This window comes from Sinocyclocheilus grahami, unplaced genomic scaffold (assembly GCF_001515645.1).
Source record: "Sinocyclocheilus grahami isolate Dianchi unplaced genomic scaffold, SAMN03320097.WGS_v1.1 scaffold257.1, whole genome shotgun sequence".
NCBI lineage: Eukaryota > Metazoa > Chordata > Actinopteri > Cypriniformes > Cyprinidae > Sinocyclocheilus > Sinocyclocheilus grahami.
In genome coordinates, this window is record NW_015505436.1 from 1,870,313 (window position 1) to 1,888,927 (window position 18,615).

General features: G+C 35.0%; 2 protein-coding genes and 1 long non-coding RNA gene across 3 annotated transcripts; 1 reads left to right on the forward strand and 2 right to left on the reverse strand.

The window, feature by feature from the left end:
* Nucleotides 1–592: 592 nt before the first annotated feature.
* Nucleotides 593–6,669, reverse strand: LOC107598917 (uncharacterized). Its single transcript, XR_001610610.1, has 3 exons — nt 6,658–6,669; nt 3,185–3,191; nt 593–652 (listed from the first exon to the last, which is right to left on the reverse strand). It is a non-coding gene; the product is annotated as an uncharacterized lncRNA (long non-coding RNA).
* Nucleotides 6,670–10,549: 3,880 nt separating this feature from the next.
* On the forward strand, nt 10,550–16,006 carry LOC107598844 (dnaJ homolog subfamily A member 4-like). The gene is made up of 8 exons (XM_016290287.1): nt 10,550–10,643; nt 10,972–11,119; nt 13,115–13,289; nt 13,456–13,560; nt 13,677–13,904; nt 13,976–14,206; nt 14,320–14,420; nt 15,175–16,006. The coding sequence occupies exons 2-8, from the start codon at nt 10,988–10,990 to the stop codon at nt 15,385–15,387; spliced, it is 1,185 nt and encodes a 394-aa protein (XP_016145773.1). The 5' UTR covers nt 10,550–10,643; nt 10,972–10,987; the 3' UTR covers nt 15,388–16,006.
* Nucleotides 16,007–16,669: 663 nt separating this feature from the next.
* On the reverse strand, nt 16,670–18,361 carry LOC107598918 (40S ribosomal protein S27-like). Its single transcript, XM_016290358.1, has 4 exons — nt 18,262–18,361; nt 17,195–17,303; nt 17,003–17,113; nt 16,670–16,876 (listed from the first exon to the last, which is right to left on the reverse strand). The coding sequence occupies exons 1-4, from the start codon at nt 18,265–18,267 to the stop codon at nt 16,848–16,850; spliced, it is 255 nt and encodes an 84-aa protein (XP_016145844.1). The 5' UTR covers nt 18,268–18,361; the 3' UTR covers nt 16,670–16,847.
* Between the last annotated feature and the right edge of the window lie 254 nt (nt 18,362–18,615).

Genomic DNA, 18,615 nt, shown 5'->3' on the forward strand with positions numbered 1-18,615 from the left:
GCCTTTTCATGCAGTGCAGTGTCATGTCGTCATGAGATAACAGCCATCAGCCACAGATGGATGAGCTGCTGGTGATTGAGTTCTCAAGCTCTTCTCTCTCAGAAATCTTTTATTAAATGCGATTCCGTAGCCACTGGTAAACACACTGAAGCAAATCCCCAAAGATCACACTTAGGCTCCACTCTTTTGTGGCAGGCATGTTGATGACACAGTCTTGATAAACAGTAATAGTTGAGTACACGATCGCTGGTGTAGTTTTAGTGTCCATTTCCACTCCAGATAAACAGATTTTTGTATGTTCTTCGAGTCAAACGACTGAGTTGACATGCTGCTGCAGGGCTCTTTATACTTGACATATTCAAACGTTAGACTCGAGAAATTTAGTTCCGAAGTTTCCATTTTTCGGGATCACTGACATTATTTGAGAACGGGCCGCCTCTTAAAAGTACTTTATCTCTTGTAAGGTGTTCAACTACAAGTTTTCTTTAATCATACCATATCAAGTCTTCATTTGCGGACTTCAGGCATTTCTATACTGGAGATATATCTGTCTATATGATCTTAAAGCTAAATATACAGATATAAAACAACAACATACAAAACTTCTTTTTGGACACTGCTATTCTGGAAAACAATTCATTTGTTAATTCCACTATTTTGTAACTGTGCAGCGCTGATGACGATTGAGATGATTTATTGATGAAGATTTACTATTCTTTAATAAAAAATATTTAAAACATGAATTATTATTATTATTTTTAATGCAGTGTATCACAAAGCTTCTGCCCTATACTTATATAGGTCTTATGTATGTTATACTAAATGAATGAATGATTGAATGAACGCTCATATTATAACAACTGTTAAGTACACACATGGTTATACAAGATCCATTATTTATTAGCTGGCTGAAAATCTTCCCGTGTTACCTCTGCTGAGCGATTGTCAGAACAGGCCTCATTTCCTAAATAACATTGGGAGATCTCCTATTCCATAAACCATTAAAGGTGTATTCTGCTTTATATAGTAGTAATTAAATAAATGATTACTTAATATTCTGATATCTGATGATAATTTGCTTAATTGTTTGGCAACAGACAGGATCAAAATTCTCAAATTTAAAAATCTTTTATTAAAGCACATATCTAGCACATTTGACAGTTTCAGGAGAATCAAAAATAAAAGTAACAAAAGTAAAGTGTCCAGGAAGAGGTTGTGAAAGTCAAGGGCATGCAATGAGACGTCCCGTGGATCCTTATGTTAATGTGATGAATGTAGAAAGTCATGCATGAGCTCAAGCAGTTTGTTGGTTTCAAAGTCCGGTTTCATCTAGTTGTTGCATATCATGTACGGTAAGTGTGTCAGCCCGAAGATGTGGGACACTATAGAGTAAAAAGTCAAAACCCGAACATTTTCAGAACCGCGTGCGGTGATGACCAGCCTAGAAAGCTGCCTTTTCATGCAGTGCAGTGTCATGTCGTCATGAGATAACAGCCATCAGCCACAGATGGATGAGCTGCTGGTGATTGAGTTCTCAAGCTCTTCTCTCTCAGAAATCTTTTATTAAATGCGATTCCGTAGCCACTGGTAAACACACTGAAGCAAATCCCCAAAGATCACACTTAGGCTCCACTCTTTTGTGGCAGGCATGTTGATGACACAGTCTTGATAAACAGTAATAGTTGAGTACACGATCGCTGGTGTAGTTTTAGTGTCCATTTCCACTCCAGATAAACAGATTTTTGTATGTTCTTCGAGTCAAACGACTGAGTTGACATGCTGCTGCAGGGCTCTTTATACTTGACATGTTCAAACGTTAGACTCGAGAAATTTAGTTCCGAAGTTTCCATTTTTCGGGATCACTGACATTATTTGAGAACGGGCCGCCTCTTAAAAGACCTTTATCTCTTGTAAGGTGTTCAACTACAAGTTTTCTTTAATCATACCATATCAAGTCTTCAATTGCGGACTTCAGGCATTTCTATACTGGAGATATATCTGTCTATATGATCTTAAAGCTAAATATACAGATATAAAACAACAACACAAAAGAAACATTTGTATTGTAGAAGTATTGGTAACGCTTTAGATTACAACCCGCAAAGAACTACGTAAGTATACTGAATTTACGGTGTACGTTTCTGTAAGTATAGTGTACCTATAAAGAACGTATGTGTAGGTGTAAGGGAACAATATGTTACGTTTGGGTAATAAGGGGGTAACAACCAGATATGCAACCTGCAAAGAACTGCTTAAGTAAACTGAAGTTACAGCGTAACTTGTTTGTAATTATAGTGTACCTATTCAGTAACTCCGTGTAGGGAAATAATATGCGACATTTGCGGAATAAAGGGGAATCAACCTGTAAAATTACAAATCATTTATACTGTAAGTATTTTGAAACTAAGAGGTACCTATTCTAATATTACGTGGTATGTATGGCCTAAACAACAATCTTATGTTTGGGAATGATTGAGAAAGACAATATACTTTTTATAATTTTATATAGTTATTTTATTATAGGCCTATAGGTATTTTTTTAACCATGGGGTACAAATTCTATTATTAAAGGATACATGATGGAGATTACTGAACAACAAAACTGGACATCTAGTGAAACGAGTTAATGAGTTTCTGCTACACTGTAAAAAGTAATCACTAAATCTACTTAAGAAAAGCGAGTAAACATAACTGATTTTTACAAATGTGTTGAATTTACTTAATTACACTGTGTTATGTGAACTTTCAGGTGGATGCAATAGTTAAACGAAACAACTTTAGTACACAGTACTTAAGAGCATCTAGTTTGTTGGATTAAATCCCACTATGTGCCCTAATAACTCTAGACCAGTAGGTGGCGGAAGTGCACCAACAGGTGGCGGAAGGTTGGTTTAAACAAAACATCACTAACATTGTTTTAAACAAAGACATGCCCTATTGTTGTGCTAACAATCAGTTTTCTGTCTTTGTATTAACAACTAAGTTTTGAGTACAGCTTACTTGAGAAATTTAAGGCAATCAGTTTCCACACATTTATCTAGTAATGTGAACAAAGCAGACTTGTTAAGAGAACTGTTTTGTTTGAGTTCTGTGCACTAAGCTTAACTTACATCTCTTAAGTTTGCTGAACTTGTCAAGTTGAGTTAGCAACACTCAAGTTTTCTGGTAACCTCTACATATACACAAGTTACCTATACAAAGTTACAGTAAGTTTTATTAAGTCAAAAATGATAAACTAATTTGCTTGAGAAATTTGAGGCAATCAGTTTCCCCAGGTTTTCCAAGTAAGTTCAACTAATTACTTTTTACAGTGTATGAATTATAATTCACGAGTCTACTTACCTTATGAAAGCTTATTCGTCGATCTCAGCAACTTCACACCAGCAACGTCTCAACACCACTATCACCAAATAACTTTGCATGATATACCATCAAGGTTCAATGCAGCTTAAAACAAGCTTACCTCTTTCCAGCTGTTCGCAGAAAAAATACATGATACAATTTTTTGCATTTCAATGGATGTATACTGTGGTGTTTTTATAGCAAAAAAAAAAAAATTTAGAGGGTTTAATTTGGCCATCGGACAATCAAATTAAAACTAGTGCAATATTTTTCCTCTGTAATTACTTTGCAAATATACACACTGTGTTTAATTTCAACTTGTTCCCCCCTTGTTCCATGTAGTTACAGGGTAAATACAAAATTTGCGGGCTGTAATATTAATTGGTGCTTGTTCCCCCTTTGTTCCATGTAGCTACAGGGTAAATACAACATTTGCGCGCTGTAATAAAGTGGTGCTTGTTCCCCCCTTGTTCCATGTAGTTACAGGGTAAGTGGCTACAACAAATTGCTCTGAAATGATTGTTTATACAGTAGGTCATACATACATGCATTATATATCAGGTAATGTATCAATAAACATGGTGGAGTGTTTTATTTACTATAGGCCTTCTGCTGGGTTAAATTAACCTAAAATGGGTTTTAAAATTAAAATCACACACAATATGACAACAGTAACAACACAGGCAACAGATAGCCTAATAAAAGATTAAAAATTATTACACCAGATCAGAAAAAAGCAAAGCAAATCCATACTTATACAGCTTATACAGTTAAACCAAATTCTTTTGAAAAGCTTGTTTAAGAACAAATTTAAGATTTTGTTCAATTTGTTCATTTTTTTTACCCACTGACGAAGTTAAACTATTATGGCCCAACCATCACGCCAATAAACACACAGTAATAAACACTGAGAGTCAAGATTAAACTGTGTATTATAGCGAACTGACAGGATTTTACCGTCTTTGATTTTACTGTTTTGATCCACATCCTCAAGCACCATTTTGACTAGTTAACAGTTCCCGGTTTTACCGCTCATCAGTCGCTGCTCAATGTTGTGAGAACATACTAGGACAAAACCCTCCAGTTTTAAAAGAACACATTCCAGTCAGTTTCAAAAATCTCTCTCCTCCTCGCTTCGATTCGTTTTCTTGTATTTTTGACACATATTCCTGTCACGAGCGCCGCAAATACAGACTCAATCGTCTCGAGCGCCATTCTGTTTCCAGTTCGCACTCACCACATTCACTGGTCCAGTTTTAAAGGAACACACTCCAAACAGTTTCAAAGTTGTCCCTCGTCTGCGCTTCGATTAGTTTTCTCCTATTTTCCACACATGTTCCCGTCTTAAGCACCGCAGTCACGGATTTCGTTGCACACAGAACCGTTCACGTTTGAACTCACGTGACTTGCTGCATGCTCACGTCCTCCACATTCCTAACCCAGCGCCGTCGGGTTACTTATTACTGATATCAACCCAAATTGGGTCAAATCAAGTTGGCTTCCTAACCCAACAGTCTCAACCAAGCGTTTGGATTGAAACAATTACCAGCGTGTTTTATATGTGTAGGCTATAAAAAAGTACACAGTGTATGTTTTTGCTAAATCGCTTGCAAATATAAGATTGTTGTTAGGTCATACATACCACATAATATTAGAATAGGTACCCCTTATTTTCAAAATACTTACGGTAGAACTAATTTGTAATTTTACAGATTATTACCCCTTTATTCCCCCAAATTAGCATATTATTCCCTTATGCCTACACAGAGGTACTGAATAGGTAGGCCTACACTATAATTGCAAAAAAGTTACGCTGTAAATTCTGTTTACTTACGCAGTACGTTGCGGGTTGTCTTTCTGCCTGCTTTTCCCCATTGCACCTTTCTCCTGTTCACAGCCTTTTCTTTACTTCTTTTAAGCATTTTTTATGCCAAATGTTTCAGAAATCCTACTGTTCCAACTGTTTTCATCTCAACACCTGATGACAGGAGAGACGCTGAGCTTTCTGCCACAAATCAGTGGAACATGAGAGCGATCTGTGAACAAGTGTTTCTACACGCTTGTACATCGCTGCTGGATCACATCATACAAATGCTCTTCTAAACATCACAATACAGAGATGTCTGACAGAGAAGAGCTGGAGAACTCAATCAGCATCTACTCATCCGTCTGTGAAACACAGTTGAACTGACGGCTGTCTTCTACATGACAGAGAATCTACCAGCCTTCAAATCACTGAAACTTTGACCCAACAATCACTGGTTTATGTTCAAGAGGAGGAGCGTTAAATCTGAGCAGCTGATGAACTGAAGCTGCTGCTCATTGTGTCTCGTCGTCGCTGTCAGTTATCCAGCATTGTGTCTCTCCTACATGCGATCAGATTTATAGTCGGTGCGGCACAAGGTTTCTTTGAGCTCTAGAAACAGTGACATTGTCGAGCGACACAAGCTGAGATTGACTGAGTCTGTGCTTCACCTTCTGGACTTACATTCATCACAGATCATCAAGATAGTTGTTATTCACTGTTTTGTGACTCACTTTTGATGATTAATAAAGTTTTCAGTGTGAATCTGTCACAAGTCTCCTGTAAGAATCATTCAATAAAAATAAAATTTTAATTTCTCAAAGTTACTGTATGTTTGAAACGTCTTTTCTGTTTCTTACTTAATATAATATTATGATGCCTACTATTACACACTCAAGAACCGAATTTTTTCTCAAGGATGTTCTACGACCATTAAAGGCAGATGAATTTCTTGTCAATACTGATATAATACAGAGAAACAAACACATCAGTTGTAGCTTGACTGTCTCATTTGCTACAAATAAATATTATACTTTTTTTTCATTATATAACAAAATATTAAAATAGATTACATTTATTTCAAAAACTGACAGTAGATATGTACAAGCACACTTTTGAATCAAAACATTTCACAAAATTTAATTTGTTAGCTTTGTTAGTTAAATATGACAATAAATACACAGTTCAAAATGAAGACAAAGACTCTTTGACTGTTTCTGGCTGTCAGTCTTTGTGTAACGTTTATTGTTCCCATAATGAACTGCACCGGTGGTTATTCTGCTGGCATATCTATGTGGTCTTGAGAAGAAAATTGCTGATCATGTGAGGGAAGCCGAGCTGCCTGCTACAAATGAGCGGAGCATAAGAGCGACCTTAGAGCAAGTGTTTCTACTCGCTTGTACCCTTTGCACTTTTCTCCTGTTCATAGCCTTTTCTTTATTTCTTTTAAGCATTTTTTATGCCAAATATTTTCAAACCGATGACAGGAGAGACGCTGAGCTTTCTGCCACAAATCAGTGGAACATGAGAGCGATCTGTGAACAAGTGTTTCTACACGCTTGTACATCGCTGCTGGATCACATCATACAAATGCTCTTCTAAACATCACAATACAGAGATGTCTGACAGAGAAGAGCTGGAGAACTCAATCAGCATCTACTCATCCGTCTGTGAAACACAGTTGAACTGACGGCTGTCTTCTACATGACAGAGAATCTACCAGCCTTCAAATCACTGAAACTTTGACCCAACAAACTTAATGCTGTGATTCTTTTTATAAAACCAATAAAACACTGTTACACTGCTATTGTTGTTGGTGTTTATTTATAATAAACTGATTGCCCAAACAGTTTTGTGAATTTCTTCAAAAACCTTTTAAATAAAAAAGGAAGTCCAGAAATGAGAAAGTAAACTTTGGAAGGCATTGGTTCTGTAATAAATTGGGGAAAAGAAGGATATGACGACCACTACTGATGACTGATCAGTAAAGTAGATTAGTAGATTAGTTTTTTGATAGGCCTACGGAGCCTAGCTGAGTTTACAAAATCAGGTTAACACTAATGTGAACAAAGTGATGCTCATTTGGATCTTCCTTTCAAAACTTCAACTTAACTTACAAATCGTTAAAACTTACTACAGTAATACTATTCTGTGTTTAGTATCATATACTGTTGCTTATTACTGTCTGTCACATAATGCTTTCTTGATGTTCGGCAAAAGACATTTGTGACTCTTTATATGAAGGATGATAATATAACTATATCATCAATAGAACAAAAATTCCTTAATAGGTTGGAGCCCAGTAAGTGTCCAAGATAAAGAACATAAAATATTATAAAAATCTATACTAAACACATGTGCTAAGCCTAAGACATATTCTGTATTCATGTTGGTGTTATATGGTTTTAAAAATCTTTTATACAATTTTCAACAAATGTTGAAGTTATTAACACAGGAACTATCACGAAAAATGATGCTGGTATGATCCTTTGATTTGAAGATCAAAGTATTGCTTTATTTGCAACATGTTTTCTTAAGAAATTATCAGGAACAATAATGGCCAACAAGTAGCCATATTCACCCTCTTAATGACGCTATTCCACATTATACAGAAAAAGCCACCTTGACATTTTTTGTTTACTTTGTGCCAAAAAAAAAAGAAAGAAAAAAAAACAAGAAAACATAAGCTTAATTTCATTTTAAGAAAGTAAAAGATCCTGACAAAAAAAAATCCACATTTTGCCTAACACCACTGAAGTCATTATAACAATCTGTCATTGATTTTTAACTAAAGAATCAAATCTACATTAACAACAGTTATGCAAAGTGCATGCTATTTATAATTAGGCAACCAGAAACAGAAAAAGTAAGAATAGTGGGCCTATTGTTAGTGGTTTGATTCTCTTTTGGTCATATTTACCTGTAAGTGGTTCGCAAGGTGCATTTGCAGGTGTTCACTCGAAGACCTTCTTCACTGCTGCTCGCAAATGATAGGATGCGTTTACAGTCTTTACTTGACTGTGTGTAAACATCTACTTCATCCAGCTCTCTAGTTTGTTCTCTGTGTTCCTGTCAGTGAGAACCTTCCACTAGTAGAATCTACAAATGATTCAGTTGTGGGCGAGCTGTTCGAATGATTCAAACTGAATCATAAACCCGTTTGAATGATTCAGTCCAATAACCAACTCTAGTACACTCTTAAAAATAAAGGTGCTTCGTGATGCCACAGAAGAACCTTTTTGTCTAAATGGTTCCATAAAGAACCTTCAACATCTGAAGAACCTTTCTGTTTCACAAAAGGTTCTTTGTGGCAAAAAAAGGTTCTTCAGATTATAAAAAAGTAAGAAAGAGATGGTTCTTTAAAGAACCTTTGACTGAATGCTTCTTTGTGGAACCAAAAATGGTTCTTCTATGGCATCGCTTGAAGAACCGTTTGAGGCACCTTCATTTTTAAGAGTGTAGCCTGAAAATTCATTCACAAATCAGCAGCGTTAATAAACGACAGAAATACAGGACGCATGACATGATACATGACATGAACATATTTTGAGAGAAAATGTGTCACATATTATCACATTTTATTCCTAAAGTTAACATCAACCGAAACTAGACCTATACACGCAAAATGATTTTTGCAATGAAGATTGTTTCATTAGTACCACAACGAGTTTTAAAACTAATTCACAGTACAAGGATTCTTTTAAATAAACAAGACTCTGTGTGTTTGCAGTTTATATAGGCTACCCCTGCTTTGGTGTATTGCTATATTTTGAAATATTAATATATCAGTTATGATGCATTTTGCTTGAAATCAAAATAAAACAGCATTCACGACCTTTTAAGATGACAGAAGACTAATATATTTCACTTTAAATGTTTGACAAGCTATATAAACTTTATAGGGCAAAACTGTTTTGACAACTTCTGTTTTTACAAACTTAAATAGGTTTCTGTTATATTAATTGGTGGTAAATATTCCTTAACATGAACTAAAATAAAATATGAATAAACTATGTTGTTTCAGCTAATTGCCTGGGCAACAGTTTCATTTAGTTTTATGTACTAACATTTATTTAAATTAAACGAAAACAAGCAAAGAAAAAAAATGAACAAACAACACCACAATTGTACATAACATGTCCACCATCATCATTTAGCCTGCTGAAAAGTTTACCTTGTTAAAGAGCGACCTCTGCTGAGCAATTGGCAAATATATTTTTGGAATGACACTGACATTATTTTCCATTAGTTTAAATCATTATTTTCCTGATAATCCCAGTAAAGCTGCTTTGAAGCAATCTGTAATGTATTGTTTAAAGCGCTATATAAATAAATTCGACTTGACACATGTGGGATCTAGATTTACTTTGCTTTAGTAATAACTTGCTACGTTCTATAGCTTTCTTTTTTTGCATGAATTTTGCAATATTTGCACATGCATCTCACATTTCTTTAGAAAATGTAAAAATAAATTCAACTTTGCATGTTACTCTAACTTAAAACATCATGCAAACCCATTCTAGCATACATAAAGTTAGGTAGGCCTATCATTCATAATGGCTTGGATACCAACATCTCATGATACCAAGCTGCATGCCCTTATTCCAGCCCATCATCCCGTCTAGTTTTCGCATGGAAGGCTCCGGCGCTGGAGCTCGAGACCAGTGTTGCCAACTTAGCAATTTTGTTGCTAAATTTAGCAACTTTTCAGACTACCCTAGCAACTTTTTCTTCCAAAAGCACCTAGAAACAAATTTAGCTATTTTTTTTATTTATTTGGCAGCTTTTAGCAACTCTTGATAAGTGACTCCAACGATAAAAAGGCACAATTTAGCATTTAAATTACACAAAAAGAGGAAACAAAGATGCCTAGCAGTACACACGTTACAGGAATTAAGTTAGCTGCTATTTGCAATTGTTTAATTTAATAGTACTACTAATAATAACTGAATACTGTTATTTTTCATTTATGAGACACTTTGTTAGTAGCTTGTACCTGTGATTGTTGATGAGTTAGTGCACTGTAAGAAAAATATGCAGAAAAATGGAAAAGTTGCTAGTCACTTTCCAGGACATTAATTAGCCGTTATCCGTTGTAACCCGAAAACACAAAATACAATGCGTAATTAAAAATGCAGGTACAAAAACCTGTGGAAAAATTAATCCAGAAAATCCCTTCATATTAACACAGAAGATTGTGCATTCTTTTGTACTTTTCTTGAGAGTGCAGCATACTAACTAACTACTAATAACCCGCTTTAAAGTATAAAACTTCAATTGTAATCCATCACAACATCATTTAGCAACTTTTAGCAACAAATCAACCTTCCTTTAGCAACTTCCCCTGAAAATGAGTTGGCAACAACACTGGTGGAAGGTTCTGGAGCGCCGCGGTTTATATGAGAGCGACAGCGCGCGCTGCGTTCAGCGGCAGTACAACAGTCACACAAGCGGACTAGCAGAGAGACGAGCCGGCGTTTCCTCTTCCTTTATCCCTGTGAGTATTATCAAACTCATAACGTACACACATACAGTCACGAAGATTAATTTGAAGGGTTCTCTCTAGAGCCATTCACTCATGTAACGGACAGTTTGAGTAGGCTATCACGTTAGCTTTCAAGTAAGTTCATAACAGTCTGTTGTAATTCAAGTGACCGCTTGTATTAACCTGCTCTGATATTGTTTCATGTAACATATGTATGTTTAGTGGCATTATTAAACACTGTATTAAGCTTTAATATGCCCTTTGACTGTCATAGGCATGTCGTGGTAGTAGGCAGGGCTGTTGATAGCCTGTGTTGTGTTCCTGTAACGTTACACTGTAGCTGATTCCTGTCAAAGATGGTTCGAGAAACCGGTTTCTACGATCTGCTCGGCGTCAGTCCCAAAGCCTCGCTGGACGAGATCAAGAAGGCATATCGGAAACTGGCGCTGAAATATCACCCGGACAAAAACCCGAATGAAGGCGAGAAAGTAAGTGGAGGTGGTGCGCCGCGAGCGGATACTGTATCATGTTTCACGTTGCCTGATAAATACAGCGACGGAAATGAGAGGAACTTTCTGGAAGTGTCCTGAACACTCCTGAGAGCTGCTGCGAGACGCATTTCTAACGGTGGTGTTTTAAAATGAGGAGGCAGTTTTATATATATTTATATATAAAGATTACATACAAAAGTGAATATAATTCTATGTTGTATTTTATTAATATTATTTTTATTTGAATACTAATTATGTATTTCATAGTGTTTTTATGCATTTTTATATTTATTCCAAAATAATGACTAAAGGCAGTAACAATTTGAACAATATTCTGGAAACAGTTTACACTAAGGTTTCATTAGTTAACATGAACTAAGAATAAACAAGAGCCTACTTCTACAGCATTTATTATTTCTTAGTTAACATTAATTTCAGCATTTACTAATGCATTATTAAAATCAAAAGTTGTGTTTGTTAACATTAGTTTATGCACCGTGAACTAACAATGAACAACTGTATTTGTATTAACTAATGTAAACAAAGATGAATACATACTGTAATAAATGTTCATTGTATGTTAATGTTAGTTAACTCATTAAATGACGTCTTATTGTAAAATGTTACCAATATGTTTTATTTGTGGACTGTCGTTCAGCTGTTCTTTCAACTTATTTCGGGTCATCGTCATAAAAGCTCTGTAAACACTGCCACAGACACGGAGATATATCTTTCATTTCACCACGCTGCATGTTCACTAAAAACTGATGCACTCATCACGTTTTCAGACCATTTCAGGTTTTATTTTGACGTGAGACAAAGTAGTGATATCTAAGCGGGAAAGTTGTTTACTTACTTTATAATTAGTCAATAACGCCATCATTTTCTTCATTCAGGCCGAGAGCTCGCACGAAAACAAGAGGCGGGATTTATCACACGAACCAATCACATCCAACCTTAACCGATCATATCCAATTTATAGCGCGATGGAGGCATTGCCTCCTCTCACGTGACTTTCCCTCATTCATCTCAATGAGCCTCCAGAAAAGTCACGGCACGCATTGGGTTCTCTGTAGAAAGTCAATGGACCGAAGGGAGGCAAGCCTCCGCTGTAACTTTAGCTGCGGGTGTCGCTGTTGGACAGTGTTACTTTATAAAAACAAGTGACTTTTAGACTTTTAATATCATATTTAGTCATATTTGCGCTGTTTTATTTTTGTAATATCGATTATTTTCTCATCCAACTTTTTGAGGAGACATTGCTCCCTTGCCTCCTCGGAGGAAACGCCCCTGATTTCTAAACATGGCTTTGAGGTCTATGCACATATATGGATGCATATAGTTCATGATTTGTATTTTTATTATTATTTTTATTTGATTTTTTGCATTTTTATTATTTTGAATGAAGCCGTAAATGGTGCAGAAGCCCTTGACAGTAATGAAAGAAGAAAAAAGTATTTTGATTAATTATTATATTTTATCTTATTTTATGTTGTTGCTAACACTTTAGTATTGGGATCAATTCTCACTATTAACTAGTTTCTTATTAGCATACCTATTATTAACATATTGGCTGTTTATTAGTACTTATAAAGCACATGTTCTGTGTGACCATATTCTACATCCCTATTCCTACCCAATGGACCTTTTTCACATTTCTGGGTTTCTCAGCAGCGGAAGTCGTCATAGCTGGGATAACTTCAAGAGCAGTGAATGGGAGAGTACCATAACTATATTTTTTTCATTCCCATTTGCTCAAAAAGCAAAACAAATACTCCGCAAGAGTGTTTTCATGACTTCATGAAAAAATTGAAAAATCCTAATACAAAGTGATGGGGAAAAAGAAATGCAGAATAAATGGCCAAGGAGAATAAAAGTAAAAAAGAAATTAAGCAATTTAAAATATGTAATAAATTTGTTAAGAAACAGATTCGTGATGGGAAGTGTGTTTATGCATGCATTATTAAAATTAATATCTTTTCTATCCTCCAGTTTAAACTAATATCACAAGCCTACGAGGTCCTGTCAGATCCCAAAAAGAGGGATTTGTATGACCAAGGTGGTGAACAAGCCATAAAGGAGGGAAGCATGGCAGGAGGAGAATCTCCCATGGACATTTTCAACATGTTTTTTGGTGGTTGTGGCAGAATGCAGAGAGAAAGGAGAGGTGAGACATTTATTTACTGCACTAGGTGGCAGTAAGCAAGTGTCATGTTTTGTAACATCCCCCATGGGAAGTCAAATATAGTCTTAAATATAGTTTATGCACTTTAATTGTTTCATATCCTGGTGGTTGGTAGCTAATACTGTGTAATTTGTTTTCCTTTATTCAGGTAAGAATGTGGTTCACCAGCTTGGAGTCACACTGGAGGAATTATACAACGGCTCAACAAGAAAACTTGGCCTTCAGAAGAACGTGATCTGTGAGAAATGCGAAGGTAAGAAGATTGCTAGTCTGTTGAGTTCCTTTAATGGGAAAATTGTTATAATAATATTGTAATTCAAGACCCAGTGGTGATTTAAAGATTTAAGATGTAAATGATCTGTCTGGCAGGTTATGGAGGCAAAAAAGGCGCAATTGAAAAATGCTCAACATGTAAAGGAAGAGGCGTTCAGGTCCAGGTGCAACAGATTGGACCGGGAATGATCCAGCAGATTCAGAGCATGTGCTCCGACTGCCAAGGACAGGGAGAGAGGTTCAACTCCAAGGACCGTTGCAAGAACTGCAATGGACACAAAGTGGAACGCAAGAAGAAGATTCTTGAAGTCCATATTGACAAAGGTAGAAGAACATGAACTTCTGTATCCTAGTGAAGTATTCTAGAAGCATACTAATAATGGTGTTTGTCACAGGTATGAAGGACAGCCAGAAGATCACATTCCACGGAGAAGGAGATCAAGAGCCTGGACTGGAGCCTGGTGATGTTATAATCGTACTGGACGTTAAACAACACCCCGTCTTCCAAAGACGAGATGACAACCTGATCATGAAGATGAAGATCAAGCTGGTGGAGGCACTCTGTGGGTTTAAAAAAACGATTCATATGCTAGATAACCGATTGTTGCTCATCAACTCACCTCCAGGTATGTCCTATTTACTATTTATATGTGCTTAATATTCGAGTGGTATTTCAATTCATATTTAGGACAGCAAATCAATTTGGATTGATTTGAATTTTTATTCTTTTTTGTTTTAGGTCAAGTAATAAAACCTAATGATCTCAAATGTATTCATAATGAGGGCATGCCTGTGTACAGAGACCCTGATGAGAAAGGGCTTCTCATCATACAGTTTGAGGTAAGTCAGTACCTAATCTGATTCTATTACAATCATTATGTTTTATTCATTTTATTTCATCATGGTTTATTTGATTTGATGTTGCTTTGCATCTTCGATAAACAAACCATAAATAGATGGCCTACTGCCAAAAAAAGTAATTACTAATAATAAATTAAAATCATTGAAAATTAAAAAATGGACACATTTTTTATCAGATTTGTGATCATTAAAATTCTTACTATTATTATATTTTATTTTATTACTATTTGTATTCAAGTTTGCTTTGCAAGAACAAAAACAAAATTAATTAAATATAAATTTAATTAGATCTAAATTAATTAGACAAATTATTATACTGAAAATAACAAAAAATGAGTACGATGTGATTATTATCATTATTATATTTAATTTTTTTTAAATTTTGATTTAGCATCTTATAGGAACAAAACTAATTGCTTACTGCTAAAAAAAACAATTACTAATAAAAACGATATAAATAATAAACTAAAGTAATTTAATATAATGTGTGTGATTTATTATTATATTTTTTCATTTCTCATTTATATTGTATTTTGCTTGGAATCTTCTATGAAAAAAACGAATTGCTTACAGCCAAATAAATAAATAAAAATCTCACATTGGAAAAATAAATGTTTAATAAATATATAAATAAATAATAGAGAAAAAAACACTTGTGTGAAAGCAAGCAATGATTAAATTATAATTTGTGTTGGGACCATCACATCTTACAGAAGCCTTTCTATTCCCTCAGATTGAGTTCCCAGATAAACACTGGCTACCTGAGCACATGCTGCCTGACCTGGAGAGGCTACTTCCAGTCAGAGATCACGTCATGATGTCAGATGATATGGAAGAGGTTGACCTGTGTGAAGTAGACTATGAAAAACAAAAGAGAAACCACAGTGGTGAAGCCTACGATGAAGACGAAGGCCCCAGGCATGGCGTCCAGTGCCAGACTCAGTAAATGTCATATAGAAGAAACACTGGTGCAATACTTGTGTGGCTGCAAATGTACACTCGGTATTAGGCCGGTTAAATTTAGTTCTTGCTGAGCGATACGTACAGCAAGAACTTCCTCACCAAGCCTTACGAAACGGACCATTTTCTTGCCACCGCTGGAATTATTTCTGAAGGGTCTGATGAGGAGGAGCCAGGAGTGTTTGGCAATTACCACCATAAATGAGTATTACCGGACATTTAAAGCAACTATTTTGGATAAAAAAATTTAATAGTGACTTAAATTTGCATGTAAATTATTCTGTATGTTTGAGTATGTTCACTTCTGTATGTTAATCTATAGATGTGCTTTGGTCAAGAGCCAGTTGAAAATCTGTATTTGTAAGAATGTGACACACCATATGTTTAACGTGTTGTTTCCTTCTTTAAAATGTGTTTTATTTTCACAAATAAAACATTTCAGTACAATTCCTCCTTTGTTTACTTGAATATCCATAATTGCAACTGAATGAAAGCAATCTCAAAAATATTTTCAATGCAAAAGTCAGTTTATAGTATTCTAGCGAATTTTATATTGTATACAAACCCTCACATCCAATTTATAGCCTGGGGTTGGTGAGATTATTATTTATTTTTAAAAGAAATCAGCACATTTAATCAACAAGGATACATCAAATTGATCAAAAGTGCTAGTAAACATTAAGAATGGAAAAAAATCCACTTTAAATAGTTATTTTGAATTTTCTATTAAAAAAAGAATACTGAAAAATAGTTTCCACAAAAATACTAAGCAGCACAACTGTTTTTTATATGTATAATAGGAATAAATTACATTATTAAACAATATAAAATTGAACATTTTTATTTTTAATTATAATATTTCTATATTTTTCATCAAATAAACACAGCCTTGGTGAGCATAACAGAATTTTTTTTTAAAACTGAAAATCTTATCCTCAAACTTTTGAATGGTAGTGCAGATAGAAAGTTTTCAACAACAAAATCTAGATGCCAAGGTGCTGATCATTGCATGAGATGAGAAATGTTTTTAATTATAATATTTCTATATTTTTCATCAAATAAACACAGCCTTGGTGAGCATAACAGAATTTTTTTTAAAAAACTGAAAATCTTATCCTCAAACTTTTGAATGGTAGTGCAGATAGAAAGTTTTCAACAACAAAATCTAGATGCCAAGGTGCTGATCATTGCATGAGATGAGAAATGAAACTAAAAATGTTGCACTGACTGTTTTGAATACGTTTGAATTAAATTGCAGGATGCAGCTGTATCATGCAGAAGAAACTTTATTCAGAACCACTGAACTGGTAGCATGGTAGAAAGAACCTGCCATGCATCATTCATTATCACATTATTCAAATTCATTCATTGTAATCAATGAAAAGTAAGGCATTAAGAAGTTGCACAATTCTTTGTATTCAAAGCATCACTCCATCATCATCCTTCTCAGTGCTGCTTTCTTCTGAAAGAACAACCTATTTAAAAAAAGAAAATAAGTAGCTTGAGATACTGCATCAAATATTTAGATGTGTAGTTACGTCCGATTCAAAAGTACAACCCAGACAGGCTGGATGTTTTACAATCATTCAGCAGATACACACCCTCGGTCAGCCTGGCTTTTCCTCCTGTGGGCTGGCAGAGCACCGTTGAACACCCAACGCACAGCACGACCGTCTGCGCATGACTGAACACAGTCGTGATCTTATAACAACCTGCGTGAAGATAAGCAGAAAAGATTAGTGATACATTACCCATGATAAGACAAACAAACGGTTCTTCTAAAGATCTCAAACCTGGGCATTTCACATCCATGAAGTACGAGTTCGGACTCTGCACAAGCCTTTTCTTCTTATGCTGCCTTCTCTCAAAATCAAAGGACGGGTTCAGCAGATCTTTGGCCAGCTGGCAAAAATATAGTTAAAATATTATTTTTTTTTATTTAAAAGAAATTATGTAAATATTTACCTTTATAAATTGATTTATATAGAATTACACATATATAAATATTTAAAATGTGTGTGTGTGTGAGAGAGAGAGAGTGTGTGTATATATATATATATATATATATATGTGTGTGTGAAAAATATGTAAATGTTAAAATTTAATACTTTTACAATTTGAATTTAAATATTTACATAAAATTACACATATATCACATTAAAAAAAAAAAAATATATATATATATATATATAATTTTAAATATTAATACAATTTTATATATTATATATATTCTGCTGCTGCTTTATATATATATATATATAATGAAAATATTGGCATTTTAAATGTGAGTTTTTGACATTTCCAATATTTACACAAAATTACAATTTTAACTGCGTGTAATGCAAATATTAACAAAAAAAAATATGTACATTTTATTTCATTCACACACCCCATCTCCAACAATATGACAGTAATTTTACTCTCTCAATTACAAAATCTACAATCTAAGCAACACTATATTTATAGAGGCACTACCGCAATAACATTACAACTACTGACACCATGCTTCTTTGCACACAAAAACAACATTGTTCAACAGCCATATTGATCACTCCCATCACTGTCAGTCTGAAAACTACAATACCTTACTTTTAACAAGACAAATAAAACATCAATCTTGTCCAACCTATCGTTTTCCTCGGTGCACTGCAGCAGTGCAAACATGTCTCTCTCGTGTGAAGTGAAACATTAGGCCCTATCTGAAGCTGCGCAGCGCCACGTGAAATCACAAACTTTCCCATGTTTATCGCACGGTTAAAATAATCAGCAAGCGGATTAATATTGAAACGCCAGACGATAGAGCATATATGAACAACTGTCAAATGCGAGAATCGTTGTCTAGTTGAGCAAAGCCACTTACAGGCATCGTCGGGAGCTGCTGATGTTCGCATTCGTGGCTCTGCTGCTGCTTTCCTCGAATCTCTCGATAACCGCAGGGTTGCCAAGTGCAGCTTCATAAAGCAAATCTGAAGAGACATGCCCAGGCATGCTCCACAATAAAACACGCCTTTATACATTGGACCTGGTCACCTTATATCTCTCAACAAAGAACTCTGATTGCCATCAGCTCTACTATAAATCGACATAATAATAATAATAATAATAATAATAGAAGAAGAAGCTTTTCAATCACAATTTGTAATAAAAAAAATAAAAAACAGTTAACTTTCTGGATGAATATTTCCCGTACTGGCAACCTTGATAGTCATCTCGA